Source organism: Thermobia domestica, chromosome 17 (genome assembly GCF_964235325.1).
Source record: "Thermobia domestica chromosome 17, izTheDome1.hap1.1, whole genome shotgun sequence".
NCBI classification, from domain to species: Eukaryota; Metazoa; Arthropoda; class Insecta; order Zygentoma; family Lepismatidae; genus Thermobia; species Thermobia domestica.
In genome coordinates, this window is record NC_137470.1 from 181,841,753 (window position 1) to 181,865,918 (window position 24,166).

The window sequence follows — 24,166 nt, forward strand, 5'->3', positions numbered from 1 at the left end:
CATATAATTAATGGTATAAACTAACTCATATAGCAGTATTAAACAATGACATTGGCTAGTTTAGTGTATAAAAATTGGTTAACATATCAATTATTGTTTTCTTGTTGAATACGACCTTTAATTTTCTGTACAGTTACATAAAGAACGAGAGGATACTGATTCCTTATGGAGCAATGGAGCAAGCCCTACTATTATAGATACAAATGTGAAGCTTCGACAAGGAATTATTATTATTATTATTATTATTATTATTATTATTATTATTATTATTATTATTATTATTATTTCACGAAAATAAGGTATAATCCAATACGCCGACACATTATAAGGACGCGTAAGAAGGCTTCAAATGTTATGACAAGGATGCTGTATCCCTTAAGTTATGAATCTGAAACTCGGTGCTTGGGTTTCACAAAATATATGTATTAATTTAGCACCTAAAGAGAGAAAGGGGGCAATTTATATAATTTTAAAATTTATCACCGTTTGTCTTCAAAACAGCCAGGTTATAATTCTTTACTTTGGCATGCGAAATTCAGTATTTGAACTTTATGGTAACACGAAAAGCATAAGACATGTACTTGAACGTTTCGAAAATTTAGCTCCTGAATGAAATACGTGTAATGTCTATTTAATTTAATCTTACACTATTTATTCAGAAAGTGCCTAATATGAGGATTCCGTTCAATTGGTGGCGCCGCGGTGGCTCAGTGTTAGAGGGTTCACCTCTAGTGCATGGGGTCCCGGGTTCAAACCCTGCTCCCGCCAAGTGAACTTTGTGGTGGACAAACACCGGTACGTGGGTTTCCTCGAGGTTCTCCCATTTACTGCAAATTTCTTCATTCCACCATTTCATTCACTTCTCGTAATCACCGTCTCCTTTAGCCTAACCTTCATAACCGTGGGACGTAAAACTCAAAGATTTCATTTCATTTTTCCGTTCAATTGTATGTGCAAATTCGGCATTTGTACTCTTAACATATTGTAAACAGCATATGGACTGAAAGTTAAGTCATGATATTTTAAATGTCCAGAACAAACATATCTGATTTCTAACCTGAACACTTCTAGTTGGTAATAGTTTGACTTTCGCTTTAGACACAAGGCTAAAAGACACTACATTGTACGTATTACTAATTGTATAAGTATGAATAAATTATTATAAACACTAACATAAGTTGATTTATTTTCTAGTATGATACATAGTCTCCTGGAACTTACAACAATGATGCACACTTATTCCGAGAAGTAAATCAGGTTGTATATGATACTCGCTAATGCTCGCTGGAGGCTCCGCCCCCAGACACCCAGTCATAACTTTGCCATTTACTTTCTCAACTTCTGGAAAACTATTCTGGAGAAAAAAATTCTCTTTAAAGAATACACTTATCACCAACACATACGTCAATTAAACAGGTGTTATTTCCTGAATTTCCCTTTGAACAGCAAATATACAATTTATTAAAAAGTACTAGATTCCTACGAGTACACTGACAATCATGTAAATGGCTTATTATGCGCACCTTGCGCACATCTATACGTATTAGAGACAATAACATTATTTATTTTCTGTCACATAATAGCGGAGAGTGTCTTGCAATCTCCTACTTGATAAAGCTTACACACACCACAAATATTCATGGTTTACAAATATAAATTTTGTTGCAGGATTTTTAAACATTTATATATAGCATTTTCGTAAACACTACGTTTTCCCTTGTAATATATTACAATGTATTATAATGGTGTACTTGTGGATAGTTGTACAAACATCTTACCTGCAGCAAAGGTACTTCATATATGTTATATAAAAGTGGGAAAATATTTGCAAACTTCCGACATATTATTTTTTATATTTTCATCGCAGACTATAATTTAGTAGATAATCATTTCTTAATTACTAAAAATCATGTTTCTTATTACAATCAGCTCACAAAACATGAATTCCATAATAATATATTTCAAGAAGGCGCATACCATCAGTACTCCAATTTTGGAGGTGTAATTCCAGATGCTGACCCCTTATGTACCATGTGAGCACTAAGTAGAGACTTGAATATGTAAATCTTTAAGCAGTTCAGTAGTCCACTGGAAGCATGTTAGACTACTGCCGGCGAGACCTGGGTTCGATCCCCGTCATTTCTTTTCTTTCTTCAAACTATTGAATCGAAAGGAGCACTTTTCCGCGTATCTCATATATTTTAGCTATTTACGCTGCCGACCACACAACTGCCAAAAAGCGCTTTTTGAGCATCTATTATGACTATTTTCCAAACCGTTGTTCCGATACTAACGTAGTTCTGATTTGGAGGCTAGATGTGTAGTATACATTCTAAACTTGTTATACGAGGATCAACTGCGAGAAAAAAGGGGAGATTTTTGCGATCATTTTTCCGATTTCTGGCATCGTTTCAGGGATATCAGCTAATTTCCGGTTTGAAGAACACACTTTTATCGTGAGACACAATATCGTACAAATGATGCCCAGTGTTTCTTCCAGACCTGTATTTCTTTGGGGGGAGACACTGCCGGAGCTTTGAGAGTGCCTCTCCGAGCACATCGAAATAATACCTCTTACAATACAAAACGTGGAACTTCTGAACAGGAGACCTGCGTTCGATCCCCGTCAAATTCTTTTCTGATTTTTTTCTTTCTTCGAAAATTTATTTTATGGCATGGGTGATTGCCAATAAGCTTGACTCTATTATACACGTCAATTTCATTCCAACCGGTCCCGCCACACAAACTACTAAATCGAAAGGGGCACTTTTCCACGTATCTTATATATTATAACTATCTACGCTGCCGACGAGACAATTTTCAAGAGTTGTCCATTTGTGTGTGTGTGTGTGTGTGTATTTCCTTAAACTTAATATTTTATACTTTCCAGTTGTGGTGTTGACTTCAAACTTGGTATACGCATGTATCTTAAAGAGGGACATAAAAGGTGAGAGAGATATTTTGCAATAATTTCCGGTTTGAAGCAGACACTGTTGTCGCAAGACCAAATGTATTGTTGTCTTGTATATACACTATATTGTGAAAATGATGGTCAATGTTTCTTTCAGACTCTTTTTGGGGGACACTGCCTCTTTAAAGCGCCCCTGGAGGAGCTCAAAATAATATGTTAATAATACAATAACAAATAGAATATTATCAGCAGTGCCCCCGGCTTAATCATTCCTTCCGAAAGACACACTGGTGATGCTCCGTTTGCAAAGCTATATATGTTTGATTTTAAATACTTCAGTATCGTCTCGAAACTTCACACGAACATACTGCCTCGTTTCGGGACTATCTCAAAAGTTGCCGTATAAAAATATGTTTTCCCTCTACGTATGTAATAATGAAAATATTTCGTTCCCGCAATACGAACAGAAAGTACTTTGTTAATACGAAGAAATGGAGATAAGAAAAAAATACAAAATCGTTTAGTCGGAAATAGAACTTAAACCTGCTACTTAGAAAGCCCACACGTTACCTCTGAGCTATGCTCGTACGTTGATTCATGTTTGTTCTCTTATGCTTAACATAGCTCATAACAAGGCAGATCAAGCCAATTCAACAACATTGCATCTTTGCATTCAAGATGGCGACTTCTCCAATGATTTGTCTCTTCACTGAAACTGCACTTCATCCTTAAGAGTATAGCGGAAGATGACTGTCCTACAGTGAGAACAACTTAAAATTGTCATGGTTACAAACTTTTGAACCGCCATCTTGAATCGAAGATGACGACTTTTCCAACATGTCCGATTTTTTCCTTTACTTACGCTGCAATATACACACTTGAAAGAAATATACAGGGTCGTTGTTCTAAGGGATTGCTTCTTCAGAAAATCAGTTTAGGTTTTACACAAGCAAGAATAAATAAATAAATATATATATATATATATATATATGTTTCACTGGATAATATTTAATTACTATTTAACTAACTTGTTTTACTTTCCTTTTTAAGGTTGTGTAATCCTCTCAATGTTACAAACAAATATGATGTCGCATACTTCTACGAGTCTTTAACTTCAGTAGTTGTAGACTCTGTACAATATAATACATATTATGGCGTAAATGGGATCCAGGCAGTTTGCGAAACTATGCTTGACGAGAGTCTCGGAGATGAGCTTGAACGCTACGCTGTACTCAATAGAAGAGGTACTGAGTGTTTTGATGCTACATATGACAACTACATCGCTTCTCTTCAGGAATACCCTTGGGACTATTGTAAGTATGTGTTTCGAATAATTATGTATTGTATACTTTTTGGATCAGAAGATCCAATATACTTCAATTTTTTTTGTAAGCCTTATATCTCGTGAACTACATATAGTGTAGCCAAACTCAAACTATGACTTAACTCAGAATGACGTGCTTTCTCCGTAGAAAATACTAATACTTGATTTAGAGGCAGTTCAAAATTTTTGTGATCTTTGATCCAGAAACTAATTTTTGGCCAAGATCACAATCTTTTAATGCACTTTTAGGTTTCTTAAAATTCTTGTTCCCTAGTTTGTTATATTTGTATTTTTCACAAAGTGGACGTTTAGTTCATTAGAATTAGGATATGCTTATTATAACCATACTCGAAGCGTTAGTAGAGCTAAGAGAGGTATGGAATGTAACGCATAAGCACTTGCACAAAACAACTCGCGCCCAAGTCGGCTCTCGTGCCCAAGCAATAACGTGTTCGTGCACGAACTTGTGTACTGTCTTTGTATAGGGTCTATAGTCATCTTTTTTAAGTTTACCTAAACAGTTACAATTACAATAAGACTTGTTTTGAAACAAGTAATTTTTATCTCTCCCTAACTTCCAAAATATTCTTCGTATAAACAAATAATATAAAGAACTATTGTCGTAGGAATTTTAATATAGTTTAATTTTTGCTAGACCTCGCAGTTTATGAGATATAAAAGAACACAGTGAAAAACATACTTTGAATCCCCTCCACCAGTCGCCAACCCTTAGTGATTTTAAGTATGCAATTTAGGGCACCTCTCCTATAACTGTACTAAATTTCAAAACCACGAGTTTTCAAAAGACTTTCTCCTCGTTGACTGAACTAAATTTTTCCATAAAATTAGTTTGTTCCGACAAAAACTAGTTTCCAGAATTGACACTATAGCTTATGTCTTTTCAATCCTTTTGTTTTAACTAGTGTTTTCTCTTTTCTTTTTTTGGTGCTTGGGGTCCCTGGTTTGATCCCAGCCCCCGCCAGTGAACTTTGTGGTGGACAAACACCGTGTGCATGGGTTTTTTCGGGGTTCTCCCGTTTCCTCCCACTTCCTTCATTCCACCATTTCTTTCATTACTTATCATCACCGTCTCCTTTAGCCTAACCGGCATAACCGTGGGAAGTAAAACTCAAAACTCTTTTATTTTCCTTTTCAAAACAAATATTTCTGAAATCGATCAGTTTCTCAAGTCTTCGAAAAATATAGTAGTGGCTGGGAGAGGTATTAGATGATTGTTCGTATTAAAGTTAAACGTCCTTGCAAAAGCAGGGCTATATGAGACGTGGACTTACAGTTTAACGTGGAATCCAAGTAGTGTGAACATTCGCTGGGAATATAAACCGACTATTACTCGCCAAACCCACTTACGTTAACATTATATTCATAGGAAGCTTACAAATTTGACGAAGAAATAGTTGTGGGATAATACCTGGTACAGTATTTTAAGAAAGACCATTCGTTCTGCAAGTAATATGTGGTTGTATATTAGCATGAGACATAATAGGATATTCAGTTTTATTAAACAACACTGAACAAGTAATAGAAATATATAAAAACACAAACAAGTAACAATTCCAACACAGTAGCTGTTTCTTCATCAGACTTCCACTCATCTGGCTACTAGGGAGTTGGTCACCTCTTATACACATTCAGGTGATAAACTTTTATTTAGGCTCCACCACTTCATTAGAAATGTTAGAAAGACAAAAGCCATGGTGATTGGAACGAAGGGGTCTGTGTCAAATGTGAAAGTAGGAGGGGAGAAAATAGAACAAGTGAATAATTTTTGATATCTGGGTAGTATTCTTAGTAATAACATGAAGTGTGAACGTAAAATAAAAAGCAAGGATAGGAGTGGCGAAAGAAGCCTTTAGGAGGAAGAAAAGTCTGTTTTGTGGCTTGAATAAAGAGTTGAGAAAAAGACTCATAAAATGCTTCGTGTGGAGTGTTGTACTGTATGGGGCGGAAACGTGGACATTACGTAAAGGTGATGAAAATCGACTGGAAGCCTTCGAAATGTGGGTGTGGAGAAGAATGGAAAGAATTAGTTGGTTTGAGCGGGAAACGAATGAGAGTGTGTTAGAAGTGGTGGGTGAGAGAAAAAAAAACACTTTCAGATATTATTAGGAAGAGGAAGATAAACTAGTTGGGACATTGAATAAGAGGAGATTGTATTATGAGGGACGTCCTAGAGGGTATGGTGGCGGGAAAGAGAGGGAAGGTGCGAAGGAGACTACAATTAATGGATGATATAAAAACAGAAAGATCATACGCAAAGACGAAGAAGTTAGTGGAGGACCGTGGAGCATGGAAGTTTCTCAGCTACGGCAAGTGACCTGCCAATAAAGGTAGAATACCTATGATGATGATGACTTCATTAAAAAGTAATCCTTGCTTTTCACTTCACTGTTCAGCTGTTCAGTTCGAAACTTGTCCAATTAAAAATGTGCCTTTACACTCTCGTCTTTTAATTTTTCTTCTTTATGCTATCTGCTCTTTTTCTTTCTGCTTCATTTTCTTTTCTTTTAGCCTTACTCAGTGTATCGTGGTTTAGTTTGACAATATTAAAACATTGCCTGTTAGAATAATTATACGTCATTTTTATTATTTGCCATTTGAGTAAGAGCTTGGCAAATCATTATGTTAACATCATAGACTAATTCTGTCCTGCTTTGAAGAGTAATGTATTAATGTAATCTATCCACAATCGCAAAATACCTCAATCGTTATATTAAAATAAGAGAAAAAGCAAATCCTTTCAGTTTGGTCCACATTTTCTTTATGTTAAAGAATCGCAGGTTTACTCGATTTTAACATCCATGTCCATTCCAAATCCTAGTAAGGCAACACGAATTATAAAATTAGACACGAACCAAGGTATTAGGTTTTGAGCCTGAAGGGAGTAACTTCAACCGAGAATCAAATCAGCGGCTGTGCTTACATGAAGTACATAATGTGCAAATGCCTGCTAAGAATTTTACAGTTCTTGTGGTTGATGGTAAGCGTTATCACCGAATTTTCTTATCATAAATGATTTAAGCAGAAACCTTCTTGATTCCCAAATTATTGTAGAGACTCTCACGAACTTGAGGAATTGCGTGCTCCTGCTAGCACAAAATCGTAAAATTATTCGGATCCATTAAGAAAATAAACCATACCAATATTGTTAAAGGAGTGTAAAGCGTCGCTAAATTGTACCTGCACCATAGCGCATTACACATATTTGATAAGTTGGAACTAGGATTTTGATCTGTAACCTAAGATGAAAAAAAAAATCAACAGAATTTTATTTTTTTCGAATCGATAAAAATACCTAGAGATTAAAATAGTTGAATTGAAGAAGAATTAAAAGTAGTCAACAGTCTCCTTGAATAATAGTTGTCCAGAGATTAATACATCTATAAAAGGTAATATATGAATATTATTAATTATTTATTTATGACAGGAGATACAGTATGAAAGAAATGATAAGGTATTAATTATAAAGTTAGGTCGGGGAGACTTCTCTCTCCCTCAACCGTTCTTCCACCGGACGTCAACAAAATGAAAATCTAAATTCTTAAATATAAAATAAATTTTATTTTTTTAAACTTTCATCTCTGAAAATATATCTATAAAATCTAATACTACAGAAATATATATATATTATAACAAAGTAAAGTGCATCTGATTTTATATACTGCAATGTACATCGTGGCAGAAAAACATTCTGAAATAGGAGAAATATTATTTGAATATTATCACCGAAACAAATTTGTTTTAATGATTCCAGAATTACTTAAGTATTTTGTATGATCATATTGTATATTAAAGATGAAGCCTCGCGATCTGTATATGTCATCCTTTAGTATTTAATGGAGTAACACGATTTTCATATTCAACGAACCTGCAGATAAAGAAAATAATGTTTTTAAATGTAGTAGTAAAAAGAGAATAAAGATGAAAAAAGGAAGGATAATAGAATGAAGAAATAATAATGATAATATATATATATATATATATATATATATATATATATGTGTGTGTGTGTGTGTGTGTGTGTGTGTGTGTGAGAGATGAAAGGCAAGTATATTCGAAATTGTTACTTACCTGTATTTGTAACTCTCCATGTGATATGTAATGAAGTTTTATGTGTTGATATGTAATGAAGTGTTTACAAATCATAGTTTAAAACCATTATAATGTAAGATTCATTTTATGTATTAAAACAATTTAGTGTAAAATATCTCTCTGTATATAACCAATTGAAGTTTTGAAAGATTTCCTTATTTTCGCCAAACTATGCTGTGTTTAGATTCCCAGACGTTGTCTCACATGTTATATATGAACTTCGAAGCTTTTGCATCTTTTGAATCTTCCCGCCACTCGAGCTAAGTGGGATGGTGACCGCTGCGTGATGGGCCAACCTTTCAGACCTTTTCAACGTTTGTCAACATTTCAATATTTTTCAACACAACATATTGTTGTAGTATAATAATAAAGGAATTCCGCATAACAACAAAATGTACCACAACAAGTAGCGAACTAATAACAAAGTGCAGGATAATAGTATATTGTGTGGAGTACAGATGAAATTTTTACCTATACAGGAGATTGAAGATATGTAGGATATTGATTATGAGAAACATCTTCTGCAAGTATATTATAGGTTCGAAATCATGAATAACTTTTCTCTTGCACGGTTGGGTATTAATGATACCATTTTCAAGTTAGATAAACATTATTTGAGAATATACCAGCTTTCCAGCATATTTAAGTTTATAATTTAATAAACGAATTTTGTTCTTACATGATAAGGTATACTGGACGTCGTTCATTAATATTACTCCACAATTACATTACTTTATATTTGTACACAGAAGTATTATCTATCATCGTTGCATTATTCAACAGTAGTAAAGCTACTAGAGTTTGAAAAAAAATCCTGGCAATATTAAAATCTTCAAATGAGACATAAAAGCATTGAAAATAATATGTATTTACATTTTTCCCATGTAAACAATATGATATATAAATTGTTCAAATAAGAAATTTGTATCTAAAGCAATATCTTCCTCATTAGTTTATGCTATTTTTGTGTGAGATGGTAGTAAACCATATGCAATGAAACTTTGGATACTTTCAGATTATGAGTGGATATATCAAACGTGCACCGAATTTGGTTACTTTCCAACAACAGATTCAGAAAATCAACCTTTTGGAAACAAAATTACTTTAGATTATTTCATTCAGCAGTGCTCTGATGTTTATGGACCAAGGTATGTTAACGTTCTTTACTTGCTATTACTTTGCGTGCAGTGTAATATGTACTCAAAGTTTGGTACTTTAAAATTAGACACGTACTCTATTGTATTTATGCAGCTTTTTGTTATTTATTTATTAGTTATACTCCGCATTTACTTGAAATTCACCTTTCTTTGCACGTTTTCATCTTATATTTCAACCATGGCATTAATATTGCTATTTTTCATATTATGCCATTTTTTACGTAACCAATACGACAATTCCTTGTTGTATATAATTTGCCTAATAATATAATATCATATGTTGTACATAGTATTGTGTATATTCTCTTTTTATTGTATTATTTTCAATTTTTTTTCGTGTTGCCTTATCTGCCATTTTTTAAAATTATTTTGTAGCATAGCAATATGAAAGCATACGTTCTCCGCGTTCTTTCTTCTCTAGAGCCATGTCTCGAGTTCCAGTAACAACCAAAAGTTGCAGCTTGGTTTACGCAATGAATTAGCAATTTTTTTTAAAAAAACAAAAGAGAGAAAAAGGATAATATTTCTCCCTGCAAGAGAGTCTAAGTTTGAAAAAGAATAAGGAAAGTATGAAAGATACCGAAAATACAATAATTATTTTCAGTCGAGTGCAAAGTAATGTTATACTGCATAAATTATCTATAAAAATATACATCAGCCAGTTAAAAATTTCTCTTGCCGCAATATGTTCAAAAAGTTGTCAATAATCGTATTTTCCAGGTACGGGTTCAACTCTATAACTCGATTACTTCAAAAAAATAAACAGCAGAAAGAGATGGCAAATCTAGTTTTGTGACTTACAGCAAAACTGGGGTCCAATTGTCTACATTGTAGAATGAAACAAATGCCCCCCAAAAAACATTTTCCCACCGACCTAAAGGGGTATTGAGGGGCCATCTCGTCCACTTTAACTATTGAAAACTGTTCCTTCAGGTGTGATAGACATTTGACAAATTATTATAGTTTATGGAGTAATAGGTCAACACACTCGTTTCCTTGGTAAGTTCTCCTTCCCGCCGTACTGAGTGGTCTCCGTACACTTCGGAAAGGGTTGCGTTAACAATTTGAAGAAGTTGTTGAAATTTAGGAAGATTGTTAAGTTCCAGTAATAATACAAACTTTAATGGTACTAGTTGAATTGAAGTAATTACAAACAAATAATGATAATACAGTTGAGTTTAACATAGTTCCGAATGTTTAAAGATTCTGAGTATATTAATCGTATGTCCTTGTTTTCCATAACAGCCGCGCATCTAAGTTCGTATACTTATGTCTAGCCTTCCTTTACCTTTTCTAGAGCAAGAAACTGCCCATTCAAATCCAGCGACGGAAACTACGTTGACTCAACATCTGGAACATCCATTTTAAACAGACCTTTACACTGTAATTTTCTTTAAAAGCCTCATTAACACTACAGTGCTCGCGCGGATTACTATTGTAGTCCAGTGGGTTTGAGTTTTCTGGTATCTGAGGGTTGGCAACACTTGTGACCTTGAGCGGTCATCTACCTTCCTTCCCTATTTCTAGAACACCATTAGTCGAGTGATAGCACCCAAAGTCAACGCACTGATGTTATAGGGGTTGTTATTTTCGCATTGACTACTATTGTAATGCGTGCGAGTACTGACGTGATATTTTGTTTTCTGGCTAATGTTTTAACTGTTCTTCTTTTGAATGTATTATTTCACATTATTCGCTCAAATATATGTGATATATATGTTAGTTTAAAATGTCAGAGCAAGAACAGATACGACAGTGGCTAACAAAAACTGAAAGTGACGACGAAAGTGTTTTGAGTATAGAACACTAAGATGAAATAGAGGACGACGTTGTCAAGTAGTGACTCTGAAGAAAGTGAAAGTGACGATTTGGAAGAAATAGAAGATGAAGAAAGGAACGGTGTTATCCAGGAAGACAGGTTTCACGGAGAATTTTTTTAATTGGAAAGAGCAGAATTACCAGATGGTATATTGATTGAGTGCACCCAAGAAATACGCAAACACAGCGTCATAACATCATACCTACACTGCATAGTTATTACTCCATAGAACAACAGTAAATTTGGAGCTGACATATTGGACAAATTGTGTCGCCAGTGTGATAGAGCCAGGGATTCGCAAAGATGGTCACTCACTCTCTTCTTCCACATGTTAAACGTTGCTGGAGTAAACGCTCTCATTGTTTTCAAAAATAAATAAATAAATAAATAAATAACAATGATGCTATGATCAACCGTACAGACTTCCTGCAATCTGTGGCTATGGAAATTAACGAACCTCTTTGTGGAAGAAGAAAAAACAAGTGTACCCGAAGATGTTTCAGGTGCAGAAAGTGGATCTACTCTGACCACAAGCACACTCTTTGCACTGGCCCTTATGACTGAAACACCCAACATTTTGCCTACTTTTGACCTTGTTTTCAAGTGTAAAAGTTAAACTTCCAAACAATTTAACAACTTCTTTTTATTTTTTATAACAGTTTTTAACACTTTAATTGCAAATTTCCTCTTTTATTTCAATTTTTAATCAAATAACAAGGAAATAAACGAACATTTACAAAAATATATTTTTAAATAGTAAATTGCATACCCATTCTAATGTTTTGGCTTCTAATTCTTTTTGTGCATTAAAAAACAAAATGTTTGCACTGAAATGTGTTCTTTATCGCTCGTGAAAACCCACAAAAATAATGTAAAAATACCAATTGAATAACCACTAAGATATATATATTTATCAAATGGACTACAATCGTAATCCGCGCGAGCACTCATGTTTCAATTATTTCATGCGAGTACTGTAGTGTTAAAAGCTAAGATTACAAACAGCTACTTCCTTTGGAACACGTTCACGAAGTTACACACAAAGCGACAAACACTGCTCTTATTCTTTTTCTTTTCTTGCTGCTAAAAGAATAAGTGACTGGATTCAGCCAATCAGAATTTTTCTGCTGTTGCCTAGCAACGAAGGTCTTTTGGTGCGCATGAACCTGTCTGTGTGAGTGTATTGTTGAAGTTTGAGCACTGCTTGCACACGAGTTGAGCTTTGTACCCTGCCGCTATTTGTAACTACATCGTTATAATACTATTGAACATTGACACACATACAAATACACATTCAACCAACTGACAAAATAACCTTGAATACTTGAATATATAAGAATGAACTGAAATAATATGAGGTAATTTAACAAATGCAAATTAAATAATAAGAAATGTCACTAAATCATATTTTTGACACATAGAAGGTAAAATAGGGAGGTCATAAGGGAATAGCTTTGCGGAAGAATCTCAAGCATTAACCATTTTACTGTTTGACAATTCCCAAAATTAAGGTTTGGTACTATGTACTCCTCCCAAGTATCGAAAGGGGAGTGTAAATGTATGAATGTCCTAAGAAAGTGAGTGAACCAATATTGATAAATATTTAACAAAATAACGTAATAAAGCCTGTTCAAAGAAGCTAAGTAGGTCCAATTCCTCCGAAATGTTCTTTTTTGGCAATTTTTACTAAGGAAAAAGAACGATTGGCCCACCAAACTTACAGAGACACATTCTCCGGTCCTATACATTCATGGTAAATATTTTTTTTTATTTCCGAAATTTGAGGGCCATAGTCCTAAGAACCTCTCCTAAAACTTACAAATGGGCCAATGTATATTTGCCAAGATCAAGAGGAAATTGATCCTCATGACTTCATATTATGTGACCAGGCCATGTGACGTCTCTCAGCTAATCAAAATCGAGATCACCCAGGTGCTGCAAATACAACTCGTGCAGTGTTGCAAGTTCGAAAATATAGTGTTATGGCGGCCAAATTTCACATGAACACTTCCCAAGCACAATTTGATCTGTATTTGCAAAATGCATGATAGTGCGATTATAAACACTAACTAACTCTATGGCGTATGGAACCTGGAGGTTCAATGCCGCGTTCACAAAAGCTCTCCATTGACTTCTATCCTTAGCCAGCTGGGTCCAGTTTCTATTTTGTATTCCTGTTTCTGCTAGATCCATCTTAATATTGTCTTCCCATCTGTGTCTAGGTATTCCTAATGGTCGTTTTCCGATTGATCTTCCACGCAAGATTTTGAAAGTGTCTCTACTTTCTTCCATCCTACCTACATGACCTGCCCTCTCAGACTTGATGATCCCAACAATGTTTGGTAAACCGTATAAATTACGTAGTTCCTCGTTATAAAGTTTCCGCCATTCACCATTCCCGATCCTCTTGGGTCCAAATATTCGTCTCAGGATCTTGTTCTCAAGTACTTGCAGTCTATGTTCTTCACTCAGAGTAAGTGACCATGTTTCGCAACCATAAGAACAACAGGCATGATTATCGTTTTGTATATTTCAAGCTTCAAATTCCTTGACGGAATTCGCGACGACAACAGATTTTGAACTGAATAATAACACGGATTTCCTGCTTTTAGTCAACATTTAATTTCTTCCTGAATATTATTTTCCTCTGTTAATATTGGTCCCAGATATTTGGAAATATCCACTTTATCAAAAGTATTATTTTAATGCAACCATAATTTTCCGTATTACGGTCCCGACGCACTTCCATGTATTTAGTTTTTCCTGCATATACTTCTAAACCCAAATCACTGCAAGCATTTAATAAGACCCCTGCATTTAATAAGATTAAATTTACATCATCAACATAGGCCATAACCTGGTGAACACCGTTCAATTCTAGTTGAATAATAATGGTGACAACGCATCTCCTTGTTTCAGGCCATTGTCGACGTGAAAGCTCATGAACAAAATATTTTCTACCCGGTCTTTACTTCGGATTCATTTAATCATATCTTAATTAATCTAATTAGCTTTTCCGGTATTCCAATTTCTGTAAGGACGTTGTACAATATTTTTTTTCTCCTAACCGAGTCGTAGTCCTTTCCAAAATCAATAAATAGTTGATGTACCGGGGTATTGCATTCCCACTTTTTTTCGAGTATTTGGCGAATGGTAAATATTTGGTCGATAGATGATCGATTTTTTCTAAATCCTCACTGATGATCTCGAATAATTTCATTTGTGTATGGGGTCGATCTTGATAATAGAATGTTTGAAAGGATTTCAGAGGATGTAGACAGACGATTAACAACACCCTCTTTGGAATATACGTGCTGTAAAATAGCAGCCCCATCGCATGTTATATGTAATGTAACAGCATTTTTGGCAGCACTTTCTTTCCAGTCCTTGCACTTCATTTCGAGTTTGTAGTTTTCATGTGTTCACAGTATATGATAGAAATAATAGCGTGGATTGTTACTAAGCATATTTGTCTTACAATGCCAGATTCGGCGGATATTTGTTTCTCATTGCTACGCTTGAGCACGTCAAAACTAGTTTACCTCTTACACTTGCAAATTAAATTTCAAAATGTAATGAAATTGTATCTCTAATTTCACGTAGCATTGTTATTTAATTTCAAAATAGGGTCATAGGCTGTCTCGCGGTGTCCAAACTCAAAAAAAAAAAAAAAAAAAAAAAAAAACTTCGCAATTTGATAGACATTAGTAGATTTTCTTAATAAGACCAGCTGAAAAATTGATGCAATCTTTAAAAAATGATCTTACACTTCATCTATGTTATTTGTTATTAACACAATCCAGACCCATATTTCCTTTTTCTTTTTTTTGTGAATACTAGCTGCAGTATTTAAATAGGGCTTTATTTTTAGGTGTAAAAAAGCACATGTTCTTCTACACATAAATAGTCATGAGTTATTGCCTCTCTGCCTTCAACACTGGACTCTTCCTAACAAAAGTTGGCTGGTGCGTGCTGAGCAAGGTGATTATTGTGATTAATCAAGCTTCTTGAGTGTTTTTCTCATCTACGAACAACCGATGTGTCGACCTGCTCCTTCAAGCAGCCGTAAAATGTTATGAGGAAATCTACAAAGTAACCTCAGTGTTTCCACCTCGACATTTGTGACACCATATTCGAGTAGTTTGAGTAGAGCGAACCGCCTATGTAAAACGCAAGTTTAAAATCCCAAGTATATGCATTTTTCTTACAAGAGCCAAATATTACTTAATAATAATAGTATCGAAAAAGTTTAAGAGAATGCTAAAAAAAAGTTTAACATAAAGCGACATTATTCAACTTAACGTGCCAATGAGTATGAAAAATATGAAATAGAGGAAAGAGCCCATTTTGCGGCAGAATTAAGGTTCCCCATCCATCCTTTGTGAAATGGACACCTCGTGCTATCTGAATATGCAAAAGCGGCCGAAACACTGTTTTGAGTCTAAATTAAGAAAGTGTGTGAGCCTTTACCTTTTACATAGCCCGTGGGTCTATTACATCTGTCTCGTATCGGTCCGCCCATTACTTTGTATATGCTAAGTGAAAAATACTAAGTCATCAACCAAAGAAGAAGTTTGCACAACACTGATGGAGCTTGTAAATAATTTACCATGATAAGGCAAAACAGTTGGAATAGATTTTTCCCTCCTTAAACATTTTTTCCTAAGACGGAGAATACAAACTCAAGGAGTGATATGGATGTATATAAATGATACGCGTTGAATGACTGATGGTTTAATAGTTCAGTGCCATCTTCAGTATCGATGCCATACGATACTTGGATCTACAGTTGAAGGTGGAATTTGAGGCACCTTAATGCGTTCAATGTTTTCAAGGCTTTTCCTCCAGGAATCGAGCCAGAGACACCATGCAACAAACACACGAGCTCTAGCTACTGGACCAGCAATGAAAACTACTACTACTACTACTACTGTTGCTACTACTACTACTACTACTACTATTATTATTATTATTATTATTATTATTATTATTATTATTATTATTATTATTATTATTATTATTATTATAACCGTGCAACTTTCTGGTATTATCTTATAAAACCTTACCAGTATACCTGCTAGACAAATTCATTGTGTACTAGCTGAATATACCCATTCTTTGCATTGGGAATGTATTTGGAAGTCAATGCCTGTGGGAGTATTACCATTCATTTCAGCAACAACGAAAACTATGAATTTGACACTAATATCGGCCATTTTGGGTTATGTTTACATGTTTCAGAATCCCTCCTCCCAACGCTGACCCCAAGCCTGCATACAATGGTGGCCAAATTTGCAAGTTATCTCTAATGAAAGTGTCACCATTGATCTCAGCGACCGGGAAAACTATGTATTTCACGTTATTATCGGTTATTTTGGATTATTTTTGCATGTATTGGTATCCCCTCGGTGACCCCCGGCCCGCAGCCGAATCGGGTGAATTTGGAAGTTAATATGATCGGAGTTTTACCATTGAGCTCAGCGGCCGCGAAAACTATGAATTCGACATTAATATCGATCATTTTCTACTTCTTTTACATGTCCCGGTAAATTTTCGGTTGACTTGTTTAGTCCCCAGGCCTGTCCCATTAAACGCTCCCCTGAGACCCCCTTGGTTCGAAATTTTAAAAAAAAAGCTTCGTCTTGATATGTGGCCTGGACCAAGGTACTCGTGATCAAATTTTGGTAACTCTCGGTCCACTACTCTGGTCTCAAGGTGGCACACAGAAAGACATAAAAACACACAAACAAACTCTGTATTTTATTTATATTAGATTATTTCGCTTATAGAACAAAATACAAGAATAAATTATGTATGTACGTATATGGTCAGTAATTGAAAATGTTAATTAAACTTTACTCAATCCTTTTATTTTTTAAAATAATTACTTTATGTAGAGCAGCATGATTGTATTTAATTCAATTTCCCATTAAGTTTCATATAATAGTGGAATATTATGGAGTTAGCAAAAACATAGCTCTATTAACCAAACGTAACAGTAAAGCCAACATTATAAAGTAAAATCATTGTAAAGCCAACATTATAAAGTAAAATCATTCTTTCCACATGTGTTGACACGCTTTGTGATTTAGCGTGTTTCCCGTTTGGTAGTTAGCAAGTCTTTGACAGGTGACGGAGCTACTTTGTGCGTTTTTTTTTTTTTTGTATCGTTTGCTGCAACGGTGAAACAAGGCTTAACTGCTCAAACAGGCGAAACTACTGAAACAACTCAGTTCTTGTAGCGCCTGTGACATAATTGTTTTAAAGAAATATTAAAGATAGACGTTTTAGTACATTTTTATATATACTTCCTTAGAAGTGTAAACAGAGGAATCTTCACCTCTATGACTAGAATTCCTTTCAATACCAAAAGCAGCATATTTATCAGAATTTATTGTTGCTTACAGATTTAACGAAACCCTGTTGAATTATGGAATTGACAGGACGAACGTAATCTACGGTGGAGTAGATATAGACGTAAGCAGAGTAGTCTTCGTCCATGGATCTATAGACCCCTGGCATGCACTGGGAGTCCTGGAGAGTTTGAGTCCAGATGCACCTGCTATATATATAGAAGGTAAATCGCATTTATCAATTAAAAAGACATAAATGAATAAATAAATTACGCTAATTAAAGTAGAGAACATAGTAGCATGCCACTCGTTTCCATTTTAGTAAGAATGTGGATATTAATATGTCCGAAAGAAAATTACGTGCTCTGGCCAAAGAGAAGGCATAACTTTCTAAGGCCCGCCCATCCTCGGATGGGAATGAAAGACTTTTAAAAAATACGTGGGGTCTATGTTTGACAATCTGATAAAAAAAAGTAAGTATATTAATATGAAATAAGTCTGTCTGAAAAAAGGAGGACTATATATGAGTTTGAAAATGTGATAACATTAAGTATTGTTTCCGTTAATAAGGCCTAATTACTAATTTATCAAGTGGAGTATTGTGTGATGAAAAGGATACCTGCATTTCAGGAAAAGACTATTAACTTACATTTATACTCTCAATGTAACAAAATATTTAGTGATACTTATGTATGCGCCGTAATACTTATATGTTTTAATGTAATTTACAAGCATTGCGTTATAATTGCATGAGTGCAATACGCATTTATAGACCATAAAGTTAACCCTTTACAGTGTGCCGTGCCATATATGGCACGGCACATACACTTTTTTTACTTTAGCTTTTTTGTGATTTATCAAAGGCACCAAATGACTCTTTTGTCTACTGTATGAGATATTGACGTGTACGAATAAGAGATTTTGGTGTCATCTGGCATGTTCTTTGTGAGTTGTAGGTGTGTCATATATGGAACTTACTTATTTCTCGTCGGAATTAAGTGAAAAATCTAAAACTCAAGTTTTAATTCATTTCTCAAGTTCCAATATGAGGATTTCCAATGATGATTACTTTTTTAAAGAAAAAAAACATGCAGAAAGGAGTTGAGCCCATTGTGTGATTTTGTACAAGCGAAAATATTCTAAATAGCCTTATCAATAGTCAGTACCCTGTTAACACTTTGTAATGGCTGATTTTTAAAATTATGTATTTATTATAATGCAGAATCGTTTCTTAGCACTGAGACTATGTGAGACCTGTTTAAAATGGATACAAATCTCCGTAATACCCACAAATTACAATCCGTTCATATCGGAAATCGAAACCTATTTTCCGAGCATGATTTAGTCACTACTATCACAATCAATTCACTGCTATCGCAATCACTTGTACCATCACCACTCAAGTCACGCTCCTCTTCAGGTTCAGGTTTCTGCACAAACATTTCGTTCGAAGCTATTTGAGGTCCATCATACCAGAGAGGTTTCCATCATCTACTCATTTTCCATCCATTTTCCTCAGGATTTCATTTCGGTATTATTGGTTCCATTGATCTTTTCCAGTTATACACAATTAGGTTCAGTCTCTTCAGATGTTCTTGGATACTCATTGGGTCTGCGTTGTTCCGTTTAGCTTTTGATTTTCGTACAGTCGGATTCGAGTTTTGACGTAGTTTTCATCCTCTTTGCCACTGTAACAAACTTGCTGGTTGAATTTCTTTCCAATTGCCTGTACTTCGGGTGTAAGATGAGGTTCTTCTCCAAATTGATCTAAACCTTCCCTAATTCTATTTTGTGAAGCAACTTTTTGATTACTGCTATTTTCGAAACTTTAATTAGAAATGATGTCACGTCAGAGCCCGTAATAGCATGCACAGTCAGTATAGATTCAGACAAATGAGGCTCTAAAGAGTAGCAGATCATCATGACATTAACATACGTGTTATGATTAAATTTGAGAAACCATGGATAAACATTGTATTTTTCTTTGAACCTGTTATATGCATGGATACTAATGACTAACACATCAATATCTTTAGAGAAAATCACAACAGATGTCACTTTGGAAACTGTTGAGGCATGCAAAATCAGTCGAGCATCTGCTTCCATGTGATTGCATTTGTCATTTCCTTTCGTAAGTTCATAAGAATCCTCGCCATCTGTGACAACTACTGGATATGTCAGTTTTTCTCTATTTGAATTCTACCAATAATTTTGTAAGCTCAGATTTGTTCTCGCTACTTCGAAGAAAATCTCTCCAGTTTCTTTATTGAGACATGGGTGTTTCAGCTGACCCTATATGAACTCGTGTTCCAGCTTCTCCTTTTCTTCGTCTTGGGCATTTTTTTTTTTGTGATTTCCTTATGGTATACATTAAAAACAATATGGAAAGCAACAGCCGAGGGTGAGTCCGGTTGAAAGCATGATGTAAGTACCTCCAGGCCATATTCACCCCAAGTTTGTTTCGGATGCACAGTGTTAATGGTTACCATACCATCAGTCAGCAATGTGGCATTCTCTGGAGTACGATTTACCTCAGCTTTTCCTTCTTGTATAAACAAAAATCGAAGCTTAGCTTTATCACCAATTCGCATGTTGCCATCTGGATCAGCAATTGATAGTGGTAAGCTGGTCGCGCAATGTAAAAATACTTCCTCTTTGTTTGGATACTCAGAATAAAGCAATCCAAAGGCTAATTAGTCTTTCTTTATTGATTCCACAACTTTAATTGTCTTCTTCTTCTTCTAAAGTCCAGTCATAGGATCGTTACGTTTGATGGGTGAAAACATCTACTTGTTTGTATTTCAATCTCTCATTTATGGAGGTTTTCAGCTGTAATTTTCCTTCGCTATGAGATCACAAAAAAATGTACTAATTTTCGTAGCACTTCAAATCCTGTACATATATTCCTCGCTGCACCTATAAAACCATTCTTATATTTCTTAACTTACGGAGTAGACAGAACAGATGCTTTTCATTTAGCTTACAAGCAGTTTGGGACGAATTGCAACTGTCGAAAGTTTTTTTTCACTCAGAAATCGTATTACCGCACGCATTTCACATTTGGCGGGTTTCTCTATTGGAGCGTTGATTTCTAACTTTTAAAGCGGACGACTGAAACGCAACACAACCTTCTTCTTCCACTGCTGACTCCCTACTGAACTACTGCACACAGCTCCACAGAACTGACGTCACTCTTCCCAGCTATTTTTCCCACATGTGGAAGTGAAGTATTTTTCGAATTGGTCTTGTAAATCTGAAAAATGTCTTAATTTTGTTTGTGCCCACAGTTACAACAATTGTATTATTTACCGAAAGTAAATCAAGTGTTTCGCGTCACTTGTAAACTATTTTTGATAACTTTTCCAAGGTAGATGACACGATATATTGTATTAATTTTCATCAAATATTTAGTTATGAAATACCACAAAACAGTACGTGGGTAAATTACTGTAAAACCTAACCTCAAAATTAAATAAAATATTGTAACCATTTCGGTTCGAGGTCTCTGTTCGGGCGGACATTTATTTGTAACCACTCCGTGTAATTTGGTCGCTGTTCGTGGTCCTACCAATAAGTATTTTTCTGATACCTGAACTTACCTGGATAGGACGATGAAGGACCTCTCCAAGAAGGATTACAAATTGTTTCCAAATCGCTCGTCGGTCTCAATGATGAGACGAGTATTAGGCGCCGAGAGATTCGGGTGTCTCGTCTCGAAAACTTCACGAACGATCAGACGGTCATCCAGACCATAACGCACACAAACATCATTCACACAAACAACGAAAACACCCTGGATTAAATAACACTATACTTATTTATTAGAATACTATTATATTTAAAAATAGCGAAGAGGAAGGATCAACATATATATAGTTAACAACTAAAAATTTTCTTATCCTGGGCATCTCGATACATTTTTTTTTTAAATTCTGAAAAGAAAATCAAACATTAATTGTGAATAACATGTAATAACATATTTAAAAATTTCGAAAATGGGAAGGGATCCTAAAAAGGAATTTAAAATTTAAAACATTTAATAAAATATAACATGAGGCCATAATATCCTCCCACTGGCTGAGGGTGCGGAAATCTCACCAAGATTTCAAACCGTTTTTGGATAAATACGGTCCTCCTTCGCATGATGATACGTTAATTATTTACTAAAAAATCTAAATTCAAACATCTGAAATGAAAACAAGAAATAATTAATAACATTAAACTAAGAGTAAGTCATTAATAAGGTTTGCAACATTGGTATTCAAGTGTGAGGTGCGACACGGAGTAAAGACCAAAAGAGGAAGAGAATCAATCAGCTGTGTGTCGTCCGTTATTCATCGACATAAACAGGTGGTCGAATATGCAGCGGCTATCTTATCAAACAAGAAAAAGAAAAAAATGTAATAATTGCTCTCCGCTGAACAGTTACAAGCTAGGAGCATAAAGAAGTTTAAAAGAAATGCGTAGTTCTTATTTTCGTATCCAGGTGTTCTAATCAAAAACTAAAAGCAAAAGGAAGAAAAATGAATACATGTTTATCACTAACAGTTGAAAGAAAGATTAAAAGGAATGCGTGGCTTTCCTGGAAGAAAAATTTCTATCAACATACAAAGTCTTGGTTACTTTTTTTCTTTTTCTGTGATTACTATTTCTGTCTTGATAACTGCAGTCTGTTCGTCAATTTTTACGATGATTACCTCTCCGTACAAATCTATGCTTAATGTTGTTACACAAGTTGCGGTTCCTGTCTTGTTTGTGATAACTCAGGTTACGTGGCCGTAATTTACGACTCTTTTTGTTTCTGTTACTACCTTTTTGTGTACGGTTTTCGTTCTGATTCCCTTTAAATTTCATATCGTTTACGCTCTGATCTTTATATCTTTCCTTATTACAATAACTATAACCTCGTTTGTGCTTTTTCAATCTCTGGTTTGTGACAGCCATTTTTATGCACGTACGACCTCTGTTGTCTACAATCATAATTCCGTGATTTTCGCTACTATTACTACAAGCGGTGTCATTAGATTCCGAATAGACAAAATCATTGTCTGATTTGTTACCAGGTTGGTTTAGAATACCTGTCTCTGGTTGGAATTCAGATTTCTGTGTTTCCTTTACGTTAGAAGTGTTAAGTCTCTAGCTCAGGTTCCAATTCCAATGTTTTGTTTACACTAGGAATACCAGTCACTAACTGAGGATCAAATTCCGGTGTTTCGTATCCAGTAGGAACATCTAACTGTAACTAGGTTCACATTCCGGTGTTTTGCTTTCGGTGTTTTCTGTTCCTTGGTTATTTTCACGAAACACATCCCGTAAAGCGTCTATCTTTTGCCCTAATTCACTCTTTACCTCAGCAAAAGTATCTTTACTTTTATCCAATTTTCGTTCTAACCTAGCAAAATTCTCTCTCTTTTCAGCACGAGTCTCTTTACTTTGCTTCAATAATTCTTCGAGAAGTGAAAACGCCCTAGCAATCGGATTAAGTCCCTGGTGTGCCATCAGAACGAAAACAAAACTTAAAACAAATGATTAGGATAAAATATACTATCACAAAACTATATGATTAAAATCACCTAAAAGAGAATATTTTTCAAATTACTGGCACTGAGCTGAAAGAGAAATGGTATATTAAAATATTCATTTTATATGTATATTCGAGCACCAACGGTCTCGATTCGAGTCGGTAGTTCGGGCGACATTTATTTGCAACCATTTCGGTTCGAGGTCTCTGTTCGGGCGGACATTTATTTGTAACCACTCCGTGTAATCTGGTCGCTGTTCGTGGTCCTACCAATAAGTATTTTCCTGATACCTGAACTTACCTGGATAGGACGATGAAGGACCTCTCCAAGAAGGATTACAAATTGTTTCCAAATCGCTCGTCGCTCTCAATGATGAGACGAGTATTAGGGGCCGAGAGATTCGGGTGTCTCGTCTCGAAAACCTCACGGACGATCAGACGGTCATCCAGATCATAACGCACACAAACATCATTCACACAAACAACGAAAACACCCTGGATTAAATAACACTATACTTATTTATTAGAATACTATTTAAAAATAACGAAGAGGAAGGAACACAACACTGAACACAGAATATGTATAATAATTTTCATCACTAAAATCACACTTTGCCTTTCTAATGCACTGTAGCGATTGATATATATGATATTATAATTCAGATTTCACTGCAAATGCTTCTCTCACACCATTGACGCAATAGGGGGATTAGCACTGGGGGAAAAGTTTTCGGGACAATCCCAGGTAAAAATCCAGTTGCTGCGCCGAACAATCCTGAAGCGTAAACATGAGTCTTCAGCAAATTAAAAAAAAAAAGTAGAATGTTGATGTTGAAGGGCGCGTGTACAACTTTTTAGCGCACTAGGTTTGTGAACCTGGGACTTTACTAGTTAGGGCTAGCCGTAAGAAAACGTCCTTCACCGGCTAATAGATTATGCCCCTTAACACAAAATCATACTTGATTCCCGAC

At 35.1% G+C, this 24,166-nt stretch overlaps 1 protein-coding gene across 1 annotated transcript in view; it reads left to right on the forward strand.

Annotated features, from left to right (window-relative positions):
- Positions 1-24,166, forward strand: part of LOC145674261 (putative serine protease K12H4.7) — a 43,327-nt gene that overhangs the window by 18,374 nt on the left and 787 nt on the right. Inside the window, exons 6-8 of the mRNA XM_081744095.1 lie at positions 3,962-4,224; positions 9,361-9,493; positions 17,729-17,898. Of these exons, the coding sequence (XP_081600221.1) occupies positions 3,962-4,224; positions 9,361-9,493; positions 17,729-17,898 (566 nt within the window). The remainder of the gene's footprint in view (positions 1-3,961; positions 4,225-9,360; positions 9,494-17,728; positions 17,899-24,166) is intronic.